Here is a 25,396-nt window from a genome sequence, read left to right on the forward strand (position 1 = left end):
AAATTGTATATAAAAAAACAAAGAGCGCTAAAATGCAAGTTTACGTATTGTCGCTGTGTATTTTTGTTACGTGGGCGATAATAGTATGACGTGTCGAAGCGTGACATTCGACGCCAGCATGGCACGTGTCGCGGTGAAAAATAAAGCGACGACAAATTCGATCGGAGCTCGAGCGGAGCAAGTTTTAATGAGAGAGCCGGCGAAAAGAGGGAGGAGATCGGGAGGGCGAATCCTTCCGAGAGGAAGGCACGTATCGGCTGGTAAACGACGTCAAATCCCTCCCTTCGGAGGCTCTTCTCTCGTTATCGCCGAGTCGTATCGACGCAGCGAACGGACAGCGCAAAAATCCTAACGACTAATGTCGCTCGTCTGCGAATAATCGTTTTTTTCGCATCGCGATTGGAACGCGCGGCTAATGAGGAACCTAGCTTCGGGGGAGGGCAATCGAGCGAGCTGCAAAATCGGACTATTTAAATGCGAAGTGACCGCCGCCGAGCTGAAAAGAACGTCGACTTTTTCCGCTCGGCTGTAAATCGTGCTAAAGGTTACCCATACACTTTCCGGAAGTTGTCTGATAAAAAAATGTGCAGCCCTGGCCTTCGGGATTGCTTGAACGAAAGGTATCCCAGGCAGCACACGTTGGTTTAAAGTACGTTTCTTAGGCGAGTCTAATGTCTAAGAAACGTAAAGTACCATGAAACGGTTTTGCGAAACGGTTTCGAAACCGATGTGTGCTTCCTGGATACCCATACACATTCCAGAACTAAGAACAATGCGCCAAGTCTGCGCAGTTTTCTACTACACATGCTCCGAAAATCCCGAAGGCCAGGATTGCACAGTTTTTTCTTAGAGGATTTTCGGAATGTGTCTAAGCGTGTATAAACGCATAGATATGTCGTACGCCTCGCGCGAAAAATATTACCGTTTATCGGAGTAACGTTTTTCTGCATTTTTCATTGTTTTTTTTATCGAAAAAACAGTCGCAAGGTTACCGATAACACGCGCGTTCGCTAACAATAAGATAATTTAAATTATCGCAGCGATAACTCCTGAAAGTGTCAATTTCTACTCGATGTAATTCCGAGAAACTCGATAAGTGCGAATTTAAATTTCAGACAATTCATTCAAGTCGTATTGAATGCAAATTCCACTAACAAAAAATACTTGCGCGCATTAGAGGATCCCTCAGCCATCTTTTTTACCGACGCAGTCAAATATAGTTTTTGCGCTTGTAATTCTTTTTATTGGCGCTTTTATGCACAAAATAATACCAGGATAAGATCGCGTAGCAGAACATTTTCATACTTAAAACACTCGATCCAGTAGTCTAATAAAAAAGATATTGGCATTTGAAATTGTCAATTCGTAGTTCGTGCTAAATTTTAAATTGGCTTTATAAAATTGTAAAATTCCTCCACGTGGCTAAAGTACGCATAAAGATAAAACCATGGACAGTCGACTTTATATAAAACACGGAGAGCGATTGAAAATATCACTTTATAAGTGATCGAGGTTGGCCAATTGTTTTTATTAAACTTCTGAATTGAGTGTTTTAACTGCGAAAATGTTCTGCCACACGGTCCGCAACTTGTTCCGGTATAATTTTGTATCCATAAAAGCCAATAAAAGGAATTACAAGCGCAAAAACTATATTTGACCGTGTCGGCAACAAAAGGACTTCCCCTTAAGGAACCATGGCCCGCTTCCAGTCGGTTCTTCCTCCAATAATCTAATGGAACATCTTCTAATTTTCCATTTCCACCCCGCGCGATTAATTCGCCCTCCCACGCCGGATTATTTCCCGTATTTGCCCCCTAAAGTCGGGGAGAAAGGCGCGTCAGGGGCGGCCGATAGGCCGCTCGATACGTTGTCCGGGGGTGGCGTGCTTCTCCCTTGCCCTTGCGTACGCGCGCGCGCGCGCGCGCACACGCGGGGACTCAAGTTCGTCGCAGAGTGCGCGCGGAGCCTCACGAGTCTACACGGGTACGGGATCGGAGGCCGTGAAGAGCGGCGGTCATTCAGAGCCCGACCAGCACGCCGTGCGCAACCTCGCGCCTCCGTTTCCGCGCTCCCGCGTGCGCTTGGCAAGAGTAGCGGCGCGCGAGGACGACGAGGACGGTGCTCGTGACAGTGCGCGGGTTCGAGTTCGATCGAGGACCAGAGCGGACGGAGAGCGGGAGCGCGAGAGAAAGAGAGACGGTGCTCCGTTCCGGGTGTGAGATTCGCGCCATGGCCGGCGTCTGAGATCGATCCTCCGCGTGCGAGGCAGTTTTTCCCCCGTTCTCCACCCGACATCGGTGCGCCCGCCGACGACCCGCTGCGTCGAGGAAGGTGTCCGCGAAGGAAATAGGTGAGGGAATCTCGCGAGACGTCGCGCGCTCCGCGCCGCGTCCTTCCCCCGCGCCAAGTTGAATGAAAAGTCCCGCGGAATTTCGCGGCGGCGCCGGGAAACGTCGCCCCGGGGGACGAGGTACGCGACGCGGCCACGGGAATCGTCGTCCCCGGGTTGATCGCGGAGAAACGACGGTGCTCGCTGCGGACGGCCTCGCACGCGCTCCGCGCAGTATGGCCGCCCTCGAAGGGCGCCGCGCGCCAGCGAGGGTGGCTTCCGCCGTGTTCGAACGGCACAAAGCACGTCGGGGGTTAAGTGAAAGTAACCCCTCTCGTGATTTCATGCGTAGGGGAACGCGAACGCTCGGCGGCTTTATTGTTAAATCGCTCGACCGTCGTCGTAGCTGCTCGCGCCGGTTTGCCGCGCCGAGCAGGAGCGTCTTTTGTCGCGGACACTTAGGCCGGTATTCATCGTCGGATCTTATATTCAAGACCGTCTTGAGTTTATCTGAAGATGCCGTACGGAACGTGGCTACGGAGTATCTAAAGATGATCTTAAGTAGGGCTGTTACTTTTGATGGCTTCGAAGATTCGAAGCTACGAAAGATTTATTCGTGCGAGTGGCGTGGCGAATTAATTCAAAGAACACTGAAAATATTGTAAATAAAAAGTACTTATTTATGTATGTTGAAAAATAGGTGATTACGTATAAATTATCATTTTGAAGTACTATACCGTGTATGTATATTGCATATTTGTTTAAGCCGCGTAATTAAATCTTCAAAAATGGTCAAGTAAATCAATCAAGCATCGTGTCAACACCTGAACAATTCGCATAAATTTATTGCGAATTATATCGCTAATTAATACTTTAATTTATTAAAAATTTATCTGAATATTACTTGGGTTTCTAAATTATCGAGTTATTGTCCGCGTGCAGTCTCAATTCTTATCCACGTCGCGCGTCTATCACGTACATTCACTTGAACACTATTTAATACAGAAATATTTTAAATAAAAAGTGAAGCAGTTCTCATTGAATTAGGTGTGTCTATAGAATTGTTTATCGACTACACAATTTAATAAGTATTTAAAAAGTGAGTAAGATCTGTCAAGGCTGAGGCAAAAGTCACAAAATCAGTTGATGGATATGATATTGACGCGAGTAATTAGTCAATTGTTAAAACGAATGTAAAACTTATTTCTCGTTTCACGACGAGAATCTATTATGCTCATAATGTGTACGTAAGGAGGACAGTTCCGTTACGATCGTCAGCTCACATAACAAAGTCAGGTAGTAATCAAATGTGTCCAAAATTAAAAACCATATAATTGTAACATCAATTAAAAAAAGAAAACTAACATGCATAGACATTTTTTTACTAAATTTTAATTATTAAATGATTTAGTACTTTAGATTTAAATATTTCATCTAAAATTTTTGCCAATATTATAAAATATTACATTACACTGTGCAGAATTTATTAATATAATGAATGTAGATTATGACACATAGATTATTTCGAACTTGGCTATTTTTCAACATATATAAATTATTACTTTTTATTTGCAATATTTTTAATATTTGAATAAATTCGCCATTCGCACGGCTAAATTTTTCGAAGCTTCGAAGATTTCGAAAGTTCGAAGACAACCTCGAAGCTTCGAAAGTTCGAATGTCGAAGCCTTCGAAGGAAATCACCAGCCCTAATCTTAAGACAGTCGTGAATATAGGAGTCCCTTGCGACGGGAAAGTGCGACGCGACTAGTTCAGAAATGTTTAAAAATTATTTAGATACATAGGATATTTGAAATTGAAAAGAAACTATTATTTCCAGCTGAAATTTATTATTTCAGCGACTGCTTTCTCGTCGGAAATATTTTGGAAAATCAATCTTAATGCAATTTTGCAAGTCGATTCAAAGGGGCGCGTGCCTCAAAGACGTGTGTATCTTGACATCGATCGTACCTTATAAATAGTGAACTTTGTAATAACATCATGCTGTAATAACAATATCGAATATTGTAGCGCTCGCTGTATCGCAATTACCTTTCCATTATATTTTATAAATCTCTTCATCTTTAGATCAAGATGTTTTATCATTGGTTACTTTCTAACTAACGAAATGAAGGATGCTCGACGCAAAGGTTGAAGATGATTCTCTTCCTAGAAGCGAGTCTTGCTCAAAGGATTAACGCGGGATTTCCTGTGTCTCAGCTAAACTCTATTATTGTCGCGAGCGAAGAATCTAATGTGACAGGGGATATACTTTTAATCAAGGGACACAAAACGCACCTTCCCATGGAATACATCAACAATATCTGGCGCGACTATAAATGACCTCTTCGAGAATCTCGATCTTCGTCACGCGACCGCTCAACTCTCCCTTTTAAAACTCCTGGACTCTTCTCGCGCGAAAGGTGGGAAGGTATAACGAATGGTTTTAAGTTTGAGCTAAACTAGTCCTCTTTTTAGACCAAGCTGAAGTGTAAGGCCTGCGTCCACGATGCTAGACTTGGTCCAAGTTCTATTATAAAGGCCTGTGTCCATGATGTTAGACTTGGTCCAAGTTCTAGTTTCGATAAATGTGTGGTCAATCAACTTGCAGGTTTTACGGAATAGCCGCAAGTTGATTGGCTACACATTCCGCAGAACTAGAACTTGGACCGGGCGGACGCCATCGTGGACACAGGCCTTTAGTGTTCTAACTCTTCTCGCGCGCTTATATCAGCCTGTGACGTCAGGAGGGACTCGTTATCGACATCGTGCAGTAGGAAGGCGAATAACGAGCGTTTCTATCCGGTCGATTCGGCCGCCGTGTCATTATCTTGCGGCATTAGGGGTGAAAACTGGGTTCGGAAAACCCGGTCGGCGACCCACGTGGTCTATTGATTTTCTCCTCGTCCGAGACACGCTTGCTCGCTCTCCGTCTCTCACCCCGCCATCCGTTGATGTCGTTAGAAATTGACGGCCCTTTCGCCATCGCCGTCGGTTATCGTCGCGCGGATACGGGCGCTCGCGAAAGAGCACGCGACCACGAGGGCACTCGAGGGCACGCGAGAGCCAGAGAGAGAGAGAGAGTCGCGCGACTCTTTACGCGAGTCGGAAGAGAGTCACGCGTACGTAATAATATGGCTTATTAAATCGCGCGAACGGGACCGGCGACTCGCTCACGCCTCGTACTCGTAATTTTCGCAATAACGCGGCCCACGCCGCGTTTCTGCCTGTATAATCGTGAAATCTTCGTCGGATGTCACGCCCGGAAATTGTCCCCTCTTTACATAATCACGATGTTCACCGGTGACACTTAACGGCTCAGACTTAGGCAGACATATTGGTGTTCAACGCAGTCCATCTCGCGATGGAACTGAAGTGGAAAAAGGGTGGAAAGTTATTTTTCGCGCGGTGCACGGGGAGGAACGTTCTCTTAAAATTTACCCGGAAAATTAGGTAACCGTGGGACAACATGACACTTTGAAGAACTGTGTCAGAGTTTTTTTCAAGTTTTACCATACATTTCACCAGTAATTATACTTAGTATACATTTTACTAGTAGAATGTATGGTACAATTAAAAAAAACTCACATACAGTTCTTCAAACTGCCACGTTGTCCCATGATTACATAATTTTCAGGATAAGAGAAACTTCCCTCCGGGTATAAATTAATATTTGTTGTAACGACATGTCAAGGATCTTAATTTTAGAGCTTTGCAAGTCCTGTTTTAGTACTCTACAGTTAGGAACGCGTAATGTTGCGCAATTCTCGTTACGCCAAATGCTCTCCCGACAATCTACCAGTTTATGCCAAAAATTGTAAGAATAAATCGTGGAGGCATCAATGTACGACGTCGTCAACATAAGGACTCCATTTTCATATCTTCTCTGAATAATAACGAGTTCCCGGAGATAATATGAAAATCGTTATGTCCGGAAAAGAAATCGGCGCGTAGTACTAATGTGGAAAGAAACGGTATATAGATTCACGATTTTCAGAAAGATTTAAGATTTACAAGTTGGGCTACCTACATCTTGCCTTGCGACCCACATTGGCGTGTTACCATATATTGTTTAATATGAAAATATTCCAAAATAATTACGATCGTTTTAAATGGAAATTTTATGTACGCATTGAGGAAGAAAGTTCTAAAAATAAATATTTACGCTCCGGTGACATAATAAAATCGAGGAAAATAAATCGAGGCGGCATCAATATGCAACGCCGTCAATAATAAGGGCTCCATTTTCGCATCTTCTCTGAATAATAACGAGTTCCAGGAGATCCCTTGAGAAAATTTGCTTTAAATGAAATTAAGTTTCCAAAAGTAATCTTTCAAATCTAAGAGTTTACTTGAACAAGTCAAAAGTTTACTTAAAATTTTGAAGTAATTTTGGACACTTAAAGGAACTTTAAGATAGCCAAGCCTGTCAAAGTTCCCGCTTGAGAGCCGCGCGGCACAGCACTTTCTCGTAAGAAGAAAACCGTACGCGGGATTATATATTATTGTATATCATATACTTTTCACAATTTTTAAAGTTTTCTTTTAAATTCTTAAAGTTTTAAGTATCCAAATTTAAGCCAACGGCACACGATACTATTTTTTCTACTGGATTGCTTACGAGAGCCAATCAGGATTTAGCCTCACGTCATCTGATCTAAAACTCTGCATCCTTATTGGCTGTCGTAAGCAATCTAGTAAGAAAAATAGTATCGTGTGCTGTTGGCTTTACTTTTCACATTTCTTATTTTTCTAAAGTAAAATTTGAAGGTTTTCTGAGGTATATAAATGCTTGTATATCACATACTTTTCACAATTCTCAGTTTCTTTTAAATTCTTAAAGTAAGTTTTACGTTTACCTTAAATACACGTTTAAAGTGTCCAAATTTACTTTTCATATTTCTTATTTTTCTAGGATAAACTCTAAGGTATATTTTCCCAAAGGATGATACGAAAATGCTTCAAAATAATTTGTACATAATGAAGAAGGAAGTCGAGTTCTGAAAGATGAAGATCCAACACTCGAGTCCCGTTTTACATTTTCACGAAGATACTTATTCCGATTTAAACACATTTCTAGCGGCGATTCGGAGAACAGGAAACTCCGAAGTTATTTTTATTTGTAACGATAGATAGATTTAAATATTACAATGTCGATTACGCTCGTGTACATTGTAGCTGGGCTATTTTAAGCTCTTTACATAAAGCTGATATATGAATTAATAGGAGATAAGGCGATTCGTCATTCTCACGTAGCAAAAGTCATGTCATCGTTTTTCACGGAAAGTAATCGATGACTTACTTGTCTTTGCATTTACCTCAAGTACGTTTAAGTACAGCTTGCTACGGGCCGACACGCGGGCAGCAAACAGAGGTCGGTTTAGGATCGATAAAAAGCCATGATGCAACACTCGTCCAGACTTTCATGGGCACCATGGCTCGTGACCTTAACGCGCGCCAAAACTGCAACCGAGACTCTTTTATCAATGCTACAATATTATTCTTTTTATTTTAATTTATAAATATACATTATAAATATATCGTTTCTCATAATTTAATATTTAATATTTATATAAAATTATGAAAATCGGCATATTTATAATCTGTATTTATAAATTGAAAAAATGTATAAACTGAATTTTTAAAAATATAAATATGTGAAATTATATGAAACATAGTAAAGGTAGAGACGAGCCAGGTGTCATTTTCGTGAATTTTACTTCTGTGTTGCAAGCTGATTATGAAAATTTATAGTATACTTATGCACAAATAACCCAACTCTTATCTGTGAAAAAAAAACGCACGTAACGGTATTTGAGGAGGATTATAGCTCGGTAATTATATTTGAGATAACGTTGGTGTAAAATTTTATCTTTGTTATAAAAAAAACACGCACATAACATGTGGAATTGTTTTCCAGGTGGATTATAGTTCGGTAATTATATACGAAATAACGTTGGCGCAGAATTTTATTTCTAATGTAAAAGAATGCATGAAACGCGCTGAATTTGAGGAGGTTTTATTGCCCGGGCATTATATTTCAGGTAACATGGACGCAGAAAGTTTTATTTCTAACTCTTTGCGAAATTTGTAAAAGCTCTTGGAATTGGTCCGCATTGCGCAGAACTGCAGCCAACTATAATACTTTAAATTAGATTTAAGAAACAAAATTGTAAGAGCATGATTGGGACACATATTATTTTCATTCGTTATAATTTCTTTTTTAATTTCACGATTTATATAAGTATTTATATAAACATCGTAAAGAAGTTAATAAGAAGTAACGAGATGAAATTGCATATGAAAATCCGTTAGATTGACGAAACTATAGAATGAGTTTCGTGGAACGTCGTCGACATGTCTGGTCCGCAGTGGCGAACATTAGGTTTTAGGAACCGGTATTGGAGAAGGGGTCTTAGATAATGCCTGTAAGGCTTGAACAAAGCCTCTTCGAACGTTCCCTCACGAACGTATACACATGTGCGTGCCCGTACACATGTGCGTGCCCGTACACGCGCGCGTGCATGCGTGCGTATACATGTACTCTCATACGCACGAAAAATGGAACGAGAAATGCCGGTAAGACAGTGTCTGTGCACGTGATTTTGTACGCGTGTTTCCTGGGCAGCTGAAGCAGTACGAGTGCCAGTCTGGCGCATTACGGCTTTGGATCAAGGGGATTCTGTAACGCGTGAAACTCGCGAAGTACAACGGTACGATCTCATGCAGAATCGCGGCGGTAAATATTCACGGATGTACAGTGAAGTTGGACAGTTTCGAAAAGTTGCTTGCAGAAAAAAAAATGGCACTGCATTTTACGGGACACTAATTACGCGGTGAGACGCAATTTTTCTCTGAAAAAGTCGGGCAAGAATCCTTTTATAATCTTTTTCATCACGCGACTCGTAGTTCCGCCATCGTGTTTCTGGCTTTCAGTTCCCGCGCTCTCACTTCCTCATTTCTGCAGAAATCTTTCTCTCCGGGAAAAATGGAGCGTGCGGAATGTGTCGCAGGTTTGATGTGCAACACGAGGCCACGTGATACTCGTGGCGAGACATATCATGTCGCGAGCGAGATGATACGTCAACTGATTAAAAAGACGGGCACGTGACGATTCAGAGGTGCGAACAAACCGTTTTCTACAATTGATCCACGTGACACGTTCGAGCTGGTGGGACGTTGACTTTAGGGCTTTTGCGGTGTCGAATTGCATTTCAAGAACAAAGTCAAATATTGTTCGGTGAAATGCATATCGCTGCGTGTGTTATTTTACAAACTTGTCAATAATGTATGGAAATTCTCAAAGAACTTCAAACTTTCTTACCTTTGTAATCTCCATATATAAATTACTGACCCTTTGGCCACACTATTATATTATTCACAGCTTTGTTTCTCAACTAATCGCACTTTTATGAGAACAATGCAGTATTTATAAAACATCAAGAATAAAGACTTCTTGTCGCCAGTAAATAATTAACCAATGTAGAAAATATATTTATAAAATAATTTGTAAAAGAGAAATCTCCTCTTAATATTCTTTCCCGGTGTTTCCGTAGTTTCCGCAGCGCGAATAAACGAATTGCGCGTCGAAATAACATACCGACTGTCGTCTAATGGCAAATTAAATATTAAAAACAATTGTCTAGTGGTTGCAAAATTAATAAAATATTCTTCTCCGAAGACTGGGAGAAGGGAACCCTACGAGCAAGTTCCGACATGCCCCAACGAGCACGAAGTATGGATCGGCGCTGATTTGTTCTATTGGATATCTACGGGAAAAGAAGCCTCGCAATTCTCCGTGCGTCTTCGCTGTTTTTATTTGCTTCCACAATTTATGCGTATCCTCGGGGCCGTAATACTAATTCCACCTACCGTCGTATTTGCTGCGCGAACAGCTTCGGTCTTTCAAATACTTCCATTCGCTTAGATTCAGCCTTCTCGCACTCGCGAAATTAAATCTGTATTGTCTCGAATTGACTTTTGTCGAATATCGCGGTGCCAATTTCGTGCATTGTAAGATGGCGGGGAAATTTATTCTAAACGCAAGAATATCTAAACTTACATTTATATAAGTTAGTCTTGTCTCGATATAGCAAGTCAATCTTTTTCAATTCGATAGAGGAGAATAAGAATTATTTATTTTATTTTCATATTGTCTTATTTTTACACTAAATGAGGTTGTGAGAAATATAAATGCGTTAAGAATATTGTTTGTCTCGGTAACAGAAATCCTTTCTGAGGGTGTATCGCAAATATCGCAGGACGCCGGACGCTTTCTTTTCTACCAGGGAGAAACCTGAGAGCGGCCACCACCGGCGTTTTACTCGATGCCATTTCGGGAGATTGTTTTGCGCGCCCTTACGCCCATTTTTACTTTTGGAACAATTTCATTACGCATTTTCTGACCCTGCCGATAAAATTTCCACTTGGTTCATGTCTGTGCAATGCATTCCGACATCTAATTTATAAAATTTACATTGTCTACACGAGAGAAGTTGATGTAAATATCATGCAGATAATTTATGTTAATGTAGTTTTGAATTTCACAGCACAATCCCGAAAAACAGGCGTAGCATGGACACAAAGTGGAGACTTTATCGGCAGTGTCAGAGGATGCATAGCGAAATACTTCCAAAAGTAAAAATGGACGTAAAGGCGCGCAAAAGGGCGATGTAAATCAATAAAACGTTATTCCGTAATGTCGGGCTGCTGATGTTGTGCCACAGGCCTGGCAATGAACCGCAATGCTCGTCACAATTTACACACTTAATTATTTTAAAAAGATTTACGTTACGGCTTTCCTTTACGTGGCGATCATACGTCAAATAACGTTGACCCATTCTATCGGGTGTCCACAGACGGGCACTCATTAACGTAAAAAAAGTGGATCGTCAAGATGGCTGCCTGACTTACTTCCGCCCGACAGAAATATAGCCCCCCACCACCGATACATTTCCTCCTGTGTCTCTTCACTTTTTGCGCAAAACAGTACTTAATATTTCTCTTGAAATGGTATCAAGTAAAACGCCGGCGTTGCCGCTCTCGAGTTTCTCTCTGCTTATGCTCTCCGAGGAAACAAACGCCGATATTTCGCGAGTTTCTTATCCGAGCACACACTTGGGCGGCAGTACGGCCTGGGTGTAATCGAAAATCGAGCGGCCGATCAGCAGAATCGACGTGACCAGATGACATTGGCAGCGATGAGGCTCGCCGGCAGATCAGCGAATCGGACAATCGCTAAAATAGACGACATTGCGTGTTTTGTCAGCATTTCATACTAATGAGCGCAATTAATGAGCGCACGAGCGGGCGTACTGCACCAAAGGAACAGGTTCTCGCCGAGGCAGGTTGTTTGTCAGGTGACATTAAAGGTGTGTCTCGATGATCGCGCCTACAATTGGCCGGAAGTCTGGCCTGATAAATGCCGCGCTAATGACGCAGAATCCTAATTAATTTCGCGGTTACGTACGCGTCTGTGCGCTCTCCAAAACTCACCTTTCCCCGCCAGTCCCGCGGCCGCGCTCGCGTAACGTCGACTTCGATCACATGAAGCGAAGCGCATATGTAATTAATTGATAGAGCTACGCGTGAGCAGGCGCGATAACAGCATCCAATTTTTCTCCTCGTAGTGAATTCGCGGGTTCTGGGATGGGAACAAGTAAGTAAACGTGACATCGAGTAAAAAGCGAAATAGATACCGTAGCGGAGATAATATTATTTTGTCCTGCTGTAATATTTGTAACCCGCGGTGACTAATCGGGGAAGAACACGAAGCAAAGGAAAAGATCGTCTCTAGGATTCTCAGATTGTAAACGAGCAAACATTAGACTTGGTCATGTGACATCGTTTAGATGTGTCATGATAGGCGGTTGTAGCTTTCCTCTTCCTTTTTCTTACGTGTCGAACTGTACTTATTAAACGTCAAGAGCCGTTAAACTCGTTCTTTTGTGCTCCCGAGTGAGTGCTGCAAGTGCTGCCCGAATTTCGCCGCAGTTAAAAATTGTATCAATAATAGTAGCAGCGAAATAGAGACAATTGCGTCCTGTTAGAGTCAGAATATATATTTGTATAATAATATTCTGATTCCTCTAACGGGGCATCTGCAATGCAGAACCAACTCCAATACTTAACTTTTTCGCTAGAGCTTTCGCGAAACATTAGAAATTAAGTTCTGTGCCAACGTCTTAAGTACAATGACCGAGAAACTCTCCTCAAGTATAATTCCAGGCGTCATTTTTACAAATGAGAATTAAATCATTTTTACGTAATATACTAGACACAATAGACACTCACGATCACTTCATAAGATAGAACTAAAAATTACGAAAATGGATCTCGATTTCTCATTGCCTCCAATTATGATTTCTACTCCGCTACTATTCTTCCTCGTGTATTAGGATTAAAGCCTGTTTTATCCAGTTCGTTCTGTACCAGAACGAAAAATTATTAGGCGTTCTCGTTTTTATTTTCATTTGGTTTCACTTCAACTTCGGTAGGCTGTTAACATAGCTGAAGGAAACCTCCAACCTGGAGGGCTCTAAAGGGGTGGCAGGATACTCTCGGTTGCCACTTCCCTCCGAGAGGTAGGTCCGTCCGAAAAAAAAACCAGCGGTATCCGTGGCTGGATTCGAACTCGGATCTTTTCGTTCATTTATTTACTAAGCAGAGCACATTTCTTTGCGCCACGCCTATTGATATAATTTTTGCTGTTACGTTACCGCAGCGAGATTCGCACAATATAGCAGATAATATATTTTTACTATACAATTTAATAACATTATTCAAAAACATTTTAACTCGCTCCGTTTCAAGTACCAATTCTGTTTTCAAGAAACGCATGCCGTTTTATTCTCGCGAATCACTGTATACTTTTTGAATTAGTGCCGATGTTGAGTCGCGGCCAAGGTGGGCATTTAATGTCCATTTCATTCTGGAGGACCTCTTGTTCGTGTGGCGCTGACAAGATTCAGGAAATTTTTTCGCAGAACGAACCTGTTGCCCGCTGTGTATTTATACGAGACTCGCAAGTTTCCCGAGAAATTGGAGTAAGAGCGACCTTTCGCCCGCGTGGAAACAACGTCGATTCTCCTCCCCGAGATAAATCGACGCCGTTCGTTGCGAGAGATCGCGCCCTCGGCTGTCCCGCGCTTGGCGCGATTGTTAGATGCATTATTCAGGACAAGAAGTCCTTCGGGAGGAAACCATCGGCCATGAAACACGGGATCGCGATTTATACACGCGCGCCATTCTATTCCGTTACTTAGAACCGATGAGAGAAGAGTCGAGAGAAACGCGGAGATGGATTCTCCGCGCTTTATTTCGACGTTTTATGGTGCAGATAACGTTGCAAGTCACGTTATCTTCACATTGTGCGGGAAATGCAAATAGGCCCTGTATACTCGAAATAAGATGTGGGTCTTTGGATATCTCGCGATATCTCGTAAACAAGTGTGCAGGAAAGAATTTTTCTTGCAACGAGAGAGGAAATTCCCCTCGTCCCACCCCTGCCGGAAATAATTCTACAAAATTTTACATAATAATTAAATATAATTGCAAGAATCTAGGAAACTCTACGTAAATTTAAAAAGTGTTATAAAAATCAACATGAAAATGCTAGAATTGGAACAGTTTTGTTAACTTTTGTAAATCAGTTTTCGTAATATTCTACAAGCAGACGTTTTAATCCTTTAAGATTTTGTTGTTTCTCTAATTTTTAAAGCTAGTAAACTTTTGTACTAATTTTTACAAAATTGTACATTTTTATGAAACACTACGTGCAATAATTTCTTGATTTGAAAACATTGTAATCTGTGGTACTGTTTCGTAGATATTTTTACAAAAAACTCAATGTCTCAACGTGGATATAAAAATTTCTACAAATTTCTATTTCAAGTCAGTTTTTTGTAGTTATTTTAGAAATTTCTCCGCTAGGGTCAATGGGCCGAAAAGTACGTAAAGGCCTGTGAACTTGGGCCAAGTTCCAGCATCGTGGACACAGATCTTAAGAAACGAATATTTGGGAAGAACGAACGAAAACATATGCGGGGAAAAGGAACGATTCTCTGCGGTGGTTCACGAGATTGTCGCGTGACAGGATACGATCGCTTCGGTACAATCATCGATTTATTTCTAGCAGCGCGCGGGTAATCAGGGTAGAGGGATTGTCAACTCATTACGTAAGACGTTACACCACGTGTTGCACGTATACCTAAACAAATTGCGACACTCTTATCCGCACGGATCTCTCTAAGGCGGAACTGTTGAATGAGAAATTGAACGGACACTCTGCAGAACCCGCTGAGTAAAACGAGACACGCATAATGAGCATAAATTATCATAAACTTGACAAAACTTTGAGCGATCCTGTCGATTATTCTTCGACGTCGAAAAAGAGGCTAGATGCATATCGAAAGAATTCGAGTTGATGCATATATGGGCGGTTTTACCGGCAGCAGCTTTTGAAATACAAATGAAAAAGAATGCCTTTTCATGCGCGCAAATTTGTCGATATTTCCTAAAAATTGCATCACCGCATGGCAGTGCAACCTTTTGCATTTCGCAACGCGAGTATTTTTCCGCCCATTTCGTATATTGCGTCGCTCGAATTCGAAGTATCGTCGCAAGATTAACTCGTAAGTTCATCTACGTCTGTAAAATACACCTGTTAGAACGGTTCTATTAATTTTCGCTTTAATTTTATTTGAGGCAACGCCGCGAATAGCAAATGTCATCTAAATATAACTAAGAAAAATACGTTTGACGAGCGCAAGATTGAGAAATGTATAGTTGTTTGCGTATTTCAGAAAGAATGTCCAAGTCAGGGAGCATCAAAGATGGCGAGAAGGGGCCCTACGACCCGGTCCCTACCGCCGAGAAGCCCAACGACGAGATCAAGCTGGAGGCGAAAATGTCGCTTCTCAACGGCGTCACCGTCATCGTCGGCTCCATCATCGGTTCCGGCATTTTCGTCAGCCCAACGGGTGTCCTCAAGTACACCGGAAGCGTGAACGCGAGTCTTCTCGTCTGGACGGCGTCCGGAATTTATTCCATGGTACGCATCCCCTTTGTTTTATCGGAGAACAACTCTTCAATTTTGTCGCTCCGTCCATTTTTATTTAATTCATTTCTTTGTTACGCCGATATATTAATGCAATTAAAGTGACTACGGTTATCTCGATAGATTTACAAATAAAACGACTCACTGAATGACGACAGTGTCCTTAAATGATCAAACTTTATTCGCGTTGGATTTGGATTTCACGACGGCTCACGCCGTTCACTCCGGTGACATGAAAAATTTCAACTCATACGGATGCAAATCTATCCTGAACACGCTTCGATGTGCAGTGGCACAATGTAAATATGTTAAATTAATTCCTTGTTCGTCCATGTTTCGCGACAGATAGGGGCTTACTGCTACGCCGAGCTCGGCTGCATGATTAAGAAGTCGGGGGCGGATTACGCGTACATCATGGAGACCTTCGGGCCCTTCTTGGCGTTCATCAGACTGTGGGTTGAGTGCATGATAGTGCGCCCTTGCAGCCAGGCGATCGTGGCCTTGACTTTCAGCGTCTACGTCCTTAAGCCGCTTTTTCCGGATTGCACGCCGCCCGATGAGCCTGTACGAATGCTCGCCGTCTGCTGCATATGTAAGTAGACGACGAAAAGCCACAGTCTCCGCGGGGCGACGCAAAATTCGAAATACCGAAGCTCTCGATCGGCAATATACAGCACGAAATAAAACAGCGCGAGAGAAAATTACGTTTCTCCTTCACGGGGAATCAAAATTTTGATCCACGCGTCACGAGATAAATTTAATATTAAATATTCAATTATATTGAAAGAATCGCAGCTTATGTTCAATGTACACCCTCAGACAGGACTTCCGTTACCGAGGCAAAAAATATCCTCGGCGCATTTATATTTCTCACAACCTCATTTAGTATAAAACTAAGGCAATATCAGAATTAAATCAATAATTCTCATTCTCCTCTATCGTATTGAAAAGGATTGACTCGCTATATTGAGACAAGAGTAACTTATACAAATGTAAGCTTGTATATTCTTGCGTTTAGAATAAATTTTCCCTCCGTCTTACAACGCACGAAGTTGGCACCACGATATTCGACAAAAGACTGTCATTTTATTCTAGATTTTAGATTAAAATATTCCTTTCTCTATAATAAATATGATTGAAAAATGAGACAATATCAAAATTAAATCAATTATTCTCATACTCCTCTATCGAATTGAAAAAGATTGACTTGCTATATTGAGACAAGAGTAACTTATATAAATGTAAGCTCATATACTCTTGCGTTTAGAATGTTACACTTCAATGTATCATAAAATAGGATCGATATATCGCCAACCGTATTTATTATAGAGAAAGGAATATTTTAATCGTAAATGAAAAATTCTAAAATCTAGAATAAAATGATAGTCTTTTGTCGAATATCGTGGTGTCAACTTCGTGCGTTGGAAGATGGAGGGAAAATTCAGAATAATCGTAATAGCATTGGATCCGGAAATTCTTTCTGTGGATGTAGGGCCGCGCTTACAAGGGCTGTTTGATAAGTCAGTGAACATTTTTCACAGCGTTCTAAAGCGGCCGTGAGCTTTCCGGCCGACGAAACCGTTTTCGCCTTTTTCGGAGCACGTTCGCCAGGAAAAATCCATTGTTTTAACTGCTCCTTCGTTTCTGGAGTGTAATAATGGGCCCATGTTTTATCTACGATTACAGTTTCCTTAATGGCTTTTCCACGCAAATAGTAATGTTTTATTAGCACACGGAATTCACTTCTTTCCATTTTAGCAAAAGAACACAAGTTCATCCGCTTTAGAACGCTGTGAAAAAATTTCTATTTGACGGATCTACTTTAAACTTTGTGCGTAGACTTAAATAAGGTGGCAAACATCAGAAATAAAATTGGCCTGCGATTTGAGTGTCATCGCTTGTAAACGTCACTGACTGATCAAACAGCCCTCGTAGCTTTTTTCTTTTTCTGTAGAAGCTAAATGAACTCTGCGATATTGCTCGCCAGCGTAGTTCGAGTGTTACATAAAATTTTCTCCGCCGTCTGCGACTTCGTTATATTAATTTATTCGGCAATTAGCATCACGCAACCGGGTGTCACGCCGGTTTCACGATCACACATGCGGGGTAACGCAACGCATGCGATTTTGAGTTTATTCGCGGAGATACTTGTTGCAGTACCACGCAATTACAATCAAGGCGGGAGCGACGTCGCTCTTATGCGACGAATAATCACGGCACAATACCGTGGCCGAGGATTGAACTTCACTGGCTCGCGCGTTCATCAGTAATAATTTATTTCAAACGGGCCGGCGCAACGTGGCCCGCAGAAAATTCATCTCTCCCACAGCAATCGTGCCCTTGACTGCTTAGAATGTCATCCCGTGACTTTGATCCCCGTCTTCCTCTCTCGACCGCTCCGCCTCGCCGCGTTCATCTTTCAACTTGTTCTCAGAGCCCGTCTTTGTACCGCCCGTCCCGAAGGATCGTCGTCGAGAACCCCGTGATTTATCATGCGTCAGACTTAACACCCGACAAAATTAATTTATTTCTAATTCATCCTCCCGACTCATCGCTTCATTTATTTCTTTTGTCCCGCGCCCGTAGATCTTATCTTCGACATTTAGTCCGTCGTCTCTCTCTCTCTCTCTGTTTCACTGACGGCTTGATTGAAAAATTGAATCGCGAGTTTGTAGCAGATCTTACAATTAGACAAATCTTACAAATAATAAGTTTATTTAGACACTAACACCCTGTCACGGCTCTCAGTCCTTTGTTCATTTAAATTTGTGTTTATCACATTTCAGCCATACGAATTTTAAATAATAAGTTTTATTTCATCCTTCTATCGTTTTCCTCGTGAGTCATTCCATTCTTTGATTGCAAATTGTGACCGTAAAATAAATTAGCCTCGCGATATCTCCTTTTAGTTCATAATGTTTTTTGTCCGCACAGGTTATTAAAAAAGACATTCCATCTTTCCTTATTAACAGAATGAGAAAAATTATATTGGTCATTTATGTGCCGCTTTTTCAGTATTATTTGCAAGATGTATAATCTTTCATATTTTATAATCTTTAAATGTACGTAAACAGCGGCAAAACAGAACTTACATAATTTACCATAAATAAATGTGAATCGCCGTTTTTTTACGGGAACTCGCGTAAGTACACCCACAGAAAAACTTTGCGGATCCCATGCTATTACACTTCAATGTATCATAAAATAGGATCGATATAGAGCCAATCATATTTATTATAGAGGAAGGAATATTTTAATCTCAAATGAAAAATTCTAAAATCTAGAATAAAATAATAGTGTCGTCTTTTGTCGAATATCGCGGTGCCAGCTTCGCGCGTTGTAAGATGGACGGAGAATTGATTCTGAACGCAAGAATATATAAACTTACATGTATATAAGTTACTCTTGTCTCAATATAGTATTATAAGTCAATCTTTTTCAATTCGATAGCGGAGAATAAGAATTATTGATGAAATGAGGTTGCGAGAGATATAAATGCGCCAAGAATATTTTTTGTCTCGGTAGCAGAAATCCTCTCTGAGGGTGTATCAGAAATTCGTTTATAAGTTTGTAATAAATTTTGTGCTCGACAGTGTTGTCTAAATCATCTGTAGCTCAGGGTCTATAAAAGTTTATTTGTTATATATTTTATAGTTGTGTCAACTAGGTAACAACAACTAGTCAATGCGAAATAATATTCCTGCCAGTAAAGAATATAACAAATAAATTTGTATAGACAATGAAATGATTTAGATGACACTACGAGCAAAAATGTATTCACAAAATGTATTACGAAATTATAAACGAGCGTTCGACACAGAATATTTTTGAGAAATGGATAAAAAATCGAAGGATCTTTACAGTCTTTTCCTAATCTTGCCTAAAATCAGGACGAATGTCACGTTGAACGTGTGCCAACTCTTATCGCAGAGAGAAACGCCGTAGGAAAAGAAAAATGATTTACCGAAAGCTTTTCCGCACTCATGCGGCGACTATTTGCCTGATCGTACGTATTATACTCGGGAATTTCTGATGAAACCACTTACGCGTTTCCTCGAGGAAGCTTACGTACGTACACGGAATTCCCTAGGCAGTGCAATCGACAATATTCTAACAGCCTTGAGCTTCCCTGCGCCATGTATTTCACCCTTGACGTTTTGTTCCCTCTGCTCATTTTCCAGAAAGGATTCACCTATTCTTTTCGCGTGGCAAACAAGGTATAGAGCACTTGTCGACACGGTGAATTACGAACAAGACGTAAGAGTCTTTGAAAAAGACGTAACAACCTTCGAAATAATCTTCTGGAGTATAATATAGCGATAAACGAAGAGCAAAAGTAAATTGAAGGAAAACAATCGCTTCAATTGAAAGATGTAAAAGATATACTATTTTTGTATTTTTGCGCAAAATTATGAGAACAAAATTTCGTCGACGACACTTTTTTACATGGCATCGTGTTACTTCGTTTAATCTTTAGAAAAGACGTGACAACCTTCGAAATAATCTTCTGAAATATAATATAGCGATAAACGAAAAATAAGAGAGCGAAAGTAAATTGCAGGAAAACAATCGCTCGAATTGAAAGATGTAGAAGATATACTTTTTTATTTTTGCGCAAAATTATGAGAACAAAATTTCGTTGACGACACTGTTTTACATGGCATCGTGTTACTTCGTTTAATCTTTAGAAAAGACGTGACAATCTTCGAAATAATCTTCTGAAGTATAATATAGCGATAAGAGAAAAATATAGCGATAAAAGAGAGCGAGAGTAATTTGAAGAAACACAATCGCTCGAATTGAAAAGTAATAGTAAAGTAAAAGTAAAGTAAAAGACATACTTTTTTTAATTTTTGTAAAAAATTATGAGAACAAAATGTTGTCGACACTTTTTGACATGGCATCGTGTGACTTCGTTTGATATATTCGTCGGACATAAGTTATTTTATCGGCGTGAATATGAGAAACGGCAGTTTCGCTGCAACGCCGAGGAATGAAAGACAAATATCGAATTGAAATTAATATCTCCTCCTTTTTTTTCAAGCGCGTAAATCAGCGTGATTGTGTATGCAGCAAACCGTAATTCGCGTTTTTCTTTTATCGATGCGCACAATAATAATGATACCTTCCCCGATGCAGGCTGAGACACGACGCTTCCCCTCCCACGGCGAGGAAATCATTGGCGATTATGCATACCGTGATTTTTATTCCCCTTTCAATTTCCGCGAGTAATCGCGGGAGAGACTCGGGCGTGGAATCTCTGCACGATCGAATGGCGGTTAATGGCAAGAAAAAAAAAATTCGTTCACGGTCACCGATAGAAATAAAAACCAGCGGATCGCCGTCACGGGACGGGGCGTATTCTCGCGGAAATTCGAGGACGCACGCAATTTTGCGCATGTTTTTCGTGCTGCAACGTTCACTTTTATCTGCATTTTCGAATGCGAGCATTCGATAAGATACATAAGCAACTAGCTTCATTTTGATTTTAATTGCAATTTATTGTCAGAATTAAATTGATAATCAACTTGTAAGTTCTACTTTAAAAAGGGAAAAAAAAGGAAATATATCACGAGGATAAAATTCGATGTCTCGCCATTTATCTTCATTGTACATTCGTATAATACTTGTTTGCTCGATTTAAATTTAGCTCAATGCATTATAGCAATATAAAATGCAAATTTACCCCTTCATAGACTATCAAGATCAAAAACATCTCATTCAAGCAGTTTTACTCTGCATTTAATTTACTTCTTTTTTTCTTTCTTGAATATTCTGTATTTAATAACGATTAATTACACAGTAAATTAAAGTAATGCAATTATTTATTTAATAAAGATTAAAGTTGCGCGACGTGAATATAACAAATAAAAGCATTAAATAGCATATCGACATTTCGATAATCCATAAAAGAGTAAATATTATTCATAAGTAATGTTGAGACAATTAATAGTCAGGCAATAATTAATAGTTATTGAATTAATAATTGATTGTATTCGCAATAGTTGAACTTGTGTGAATATCATTGGGACTGAACGATGCGTTTCTTAATTACAGGAGACATCGGAGAATTTTATATACAGGATATACGGGCATATCGTGCAAAAGAAACTATTTTTAATAAGTTTATTCTGCGGACGAGGATACGACCGCGAGTAAGCGTATCGTGTTCCTTGCGGTCGCTTGACCGCGCATTTCTTTTGCTTCGGTATCACCCCTGCGGATCGCGTTACGGACACGCAAACGTAATTGCATTTCAATCATTTTTTTCCGAGAGGCAATTGACAAAACATTTTCCTCGTAAATATTTACGCGAGAGCGCAGAATAATTCTTTAATAAATATTTACGCGAGATACAGCTACATTGTGTCTCTCGTAAAGAAAAATATTCGATGAGCAATGTAAAAAATATCTATCGTCAGATGTACGTGCATATATGAAAAACGAGTTCGAAAACATGAAAATTTATGTAAATCAAATATTAGATAATTTATCAACCACATAACGTGTCACCGCAACATAATGCAAAGTGGGACGTAAACGAGATCTGTCCATTGTGAAAATCAGTTTGCCATGTAATAATTAATCTGAGAGGTTGTAAATAAAAAACTTCGATGCAATTAATATGATATCGAAGTCGTGACAAGTACAATATCTTTTCCAAAATACAACAGCGTAAGAAATTCATTACGTTCGTAATCAATCTTTGAAGAATAGCTTCAAACGACTGGAAGCCGGTTGACCGTTGAACGAACGAGCAGACGTTTCTCGTTTCTCTTGAAAGACAAATTATGTATCTTCTAAATTTCGCGTAAAATTGATCGGGGAAAATGAGATAGCAAGTGGCGAACTGGTTATCGACAAAGCTCGTCCGTACATTTGAAGAAAATAAGATTCCGCCGTATGGAGCTCCATTTATCCCTCCCGATAAATCGCTCGGCAAACCGGGAATAGATCTTCCTGTGAAGGAAAATGAAGCGCGAACACGCTCATCCGATGACGAGGATGTCATTTGCGAATAGATTAACGCACGATGGATTTTCAATATTTATGACAGATCTACTGAGCGTTCCGAAGAACGTTCTAACTTGGTAATAGAATTCCGTCTTCGTGATGTAAAACATAAATTACAACCCCTTTCTCTCTTTATCGTTCCCTAATATTTTGTTCGCGAGATCTCAATTTTCAAAAATATTTCGAATGAAATTATGAAAAATATACTGTTGACGTTATTTCATCACTTAATAGAAAAACGATATTATTAATGACTTGCATCGTTAATAAACAATTCATTAAGTAAGCTGATTATTGGAGGGCAAATATAAAAGAGAGTGCACATTATAAGAAGAAGATGATCCTGGTATTTTCATGCATTTTATGTATGTGTGCAAATATACCCACGCATACATATGCATGTGGTTTAATTTCTGTTTTCGTTCGAATAAATGGCAATCCGTTACACCAGTAAGTGATAGAGATCAATGACCAGAGCGAGCGTGTGTCCGCGTTTTCTCGCCTTCATTCGTGTCAAGTGCACCGATTCTCACGGTCGAGCCCATTAATCATTAATTCCTTATTATAATTCATACAACACAAAAGCTTGCAACAACATTGCCGCAAGATTGCAACATTGCATCTTGCAGTGTAATGGTACATAGATATTGCAGAGACATTATTTTACAATATTACTTTAGTAATGTTGTAGCAATATTATTTTAAAATATTGATACAATTATGCTTGTAATATTGTTTCCTCATATCACTTTTATAGTTTACTAGAAATGACAAAACGCGCGTTTCGCGCGCGAAGTTTGTAGTTCAGCATTGTATATTTTTAAGAATTTGTATACATGCAAAGAGAAGTGATTGTATGCGCAACGTTAATTTAAAATAAAAAGTAATTATTCACTCACTGATACGACTCGCAACAGCACGGTTGTAAATCGTCAACTCGGTATATGTGTTAAACTGTAACAATACAAATATGCATATGATTATAGACTAATCATGTAAAATTGAAATTATTGTATCAAATATACTTTATATTTTATATTTAAAAAAATAGGCATGTATTTAAATAATTATATAGAATGCTGAAAAAGTCTTCCTTTTAAATATAAACTCACAAGATTTTCTACGTATGGTTTTGTCTCTAACACTTATTCGAATCCTCGTTCGAATCATTTGAACAAATAAAATAAAAGCACAGAACAGATGCTTTATTTTGCACAAGTAGCAAATAGATAAAAATATGTAAGACACTTACCTTACGATTTCTCCGCCGTTGCCCGATGCCTTCCAGGCCTGCTCCTCCTCTCAGATTTCCTCGTTGCACTCGCACAACACTCACTCGCAAAAATCATCGCGCGAAATTTCCGGCACTCCCGTACGCGATGTGAAATACCGCGAAACGCACGAAATATTATTAACAAATATCACGTGACTTTCTGTCACACAAATTACTCAAACTAACACCTTGCGTTTTTAATTCGGAAGAATGGATAAATCACTTTTGAATTGGCGATATAAAAGGCAACACAAGCATCGGAAGCATAATCTGCGGTAAAGAAGTAGTTATTAGTCCGTAACGAAAGGATATTTTATCTTTGTCATTTAATCTAATCCTTGAAACGAAATCGATAGATAATTAAAAGCGCGGTGCGTAAACGAGATGTGACCGCGACAAAATACCACGGTTTACATTTATAATTTAGATGAGTTAGTCTCGTGAAATATCTATACGTTGATAAAGAACCGTCGCCTCAGCATACAATTCGTTTCTCTTTACAAATTGTAGAAACTTAATAATTAATCGAGGAACGTTACTTGTTACTGATAAAGGTGTGCAAATCAATAGTGATTTATCCCTGCATTCCTCGTGATCGAGTCTTGGAAACCGATAACGCAAAAGTAATACGACGCACGGAGCGACTCTCGCTGCTGCCTGCCGGCTCGACGTTCGGCGAGCGAGTGAGTGCGCGGCGACCTTCAGGTAAACTTTGGCCCGCGTAACGTCGTACGATACCGCGCCGAGTGAAAAACAACAAAAAAACGTTGAGAATTCGTTGGCCCGCTTAATCGTCGTACGATACCGCGCCGAGTGAAAAACAACAAAAAACCGTTGAGAATTCGTTGGCCTGCCTACGCAATGGAAAATTCTGTACTTAATATTTTATTGTACATTACTTTGTTCCGTGACTGTTGCTACGTTTTGCGTATCATTCTGCGGACTTATTGGTACCGATTAAATAAACGATTAATTCTGTTCAATCGAGAAAATGTATCGGAACAAAAATCATTGTTACTTAAATTCTAACTACTAAGATTAGAGATTTTGCCTCAATAGTTGGTGTATACAAATGTATATTTCTAAATTGCAAATCTTCATTTACTATGAATTTAAAAGAGAAGTGAAGCACACCGCACTTCGAGAAAGCATATATTATGCATGCATTATATTGCTATGTTGCACGCTTGCTGCAATATTACATTGTAATATTTCTGGAGGCGGACATTTTACCGTTGCTGCAAGATTGCAGCAGCGTTGCAGCAACATTTCGCAGCGTTTAGGCAATGTTGCAATCTTGCGATAAATTATTGCTGCAATGTTGCTGAAACCTTGCTGTGCTGTATGGGAACTGTCACTCACTGATGGATTACGGGTTAATTGCAACAAAGCTTTCCGTAACTTTGCCGTAATCCCCCCGTGGCAAGATAATGAAGTTTCAATTTTTCCTCAAGTCCAAATTTAAGAGATTTGATTTGAGGCTAAAGCCTCAACGTTTGAAATGCATTTTAAATATAATGTGCGTTAACCGATACGTAATCGCGGTGACACATGGACGGTCGGTGGAAAGAAGAACGATCGACGCAGACCGAATAGAAACGTCGATGCGAGACCGCTCGCGAGTCAAAAGCCTGATGGCAATCACGCTTCATTGTGAACAAATGTAATTTAATAACGTGACAACTGGCCACCACAACAGCATAATTCGTCGGTGGGGAGGGGG

General features: G+C 40.2%; 1 protein-coding gene across 3 annotated transcripts in view; it reads left to right on the top strand.

Annotated features, from left to right (window-relative positions):
* Nucleotides 1–1,964: 1,964 nt before the first annotated feature.
* Nucleotides 1,965–25,396, top strand: part of LOC105564121 (Y+L amino acid transporter 2) — a 35,286-nt gene continuing 11,854 nt past the window's right edge. The window contains exons 1-3 of one of the 3 annotated variants that reach the window (XM_012016271.1): nucleotides 1,965–2,350; nucleotides 15,133–15,380; nucleotides 15,732–15,978. In XM_012016271.1, the coding sequence (XP_011871661.1) occupies nucleotides 15,138–15,380; nucleotides 15,732–15,978 (490 nt within the window). In that variant the 5' untranslated portion in view covers nucleotides 1,965–2,350; nucleotides 15,133–15,137. Of the gene's footprint in view, nucleotides 2,351–11,907; nucleotides 11,988–15,132; nucleotides 15,381–15,731; nucleotides 15,979–25,396 lie in introns of those variants that run through there. The other 2 variants (XM_012016268.1, XM_012016269.1) reach the window with 2 other exon arrangements.

The sequence above is a fragment of the Vollenhovia emeryi genome, unplaced genomic scaffold (genome assembly GCF_000949405.1).
Source record: "Vollenhovia emeryi isolate VEMERY1.0 unplaced genomic scaffold, V.emery_V1.0 DF939168.1, whole genome shotgun sequence".
Taxonomy (NCBI): domain Eukaryota; kingdom Metazoa; phylum Arthropoda; class Insecta; order Hymenoptera; family Formicidae; genus Vollenhovia; species Vollenhovia emeryi.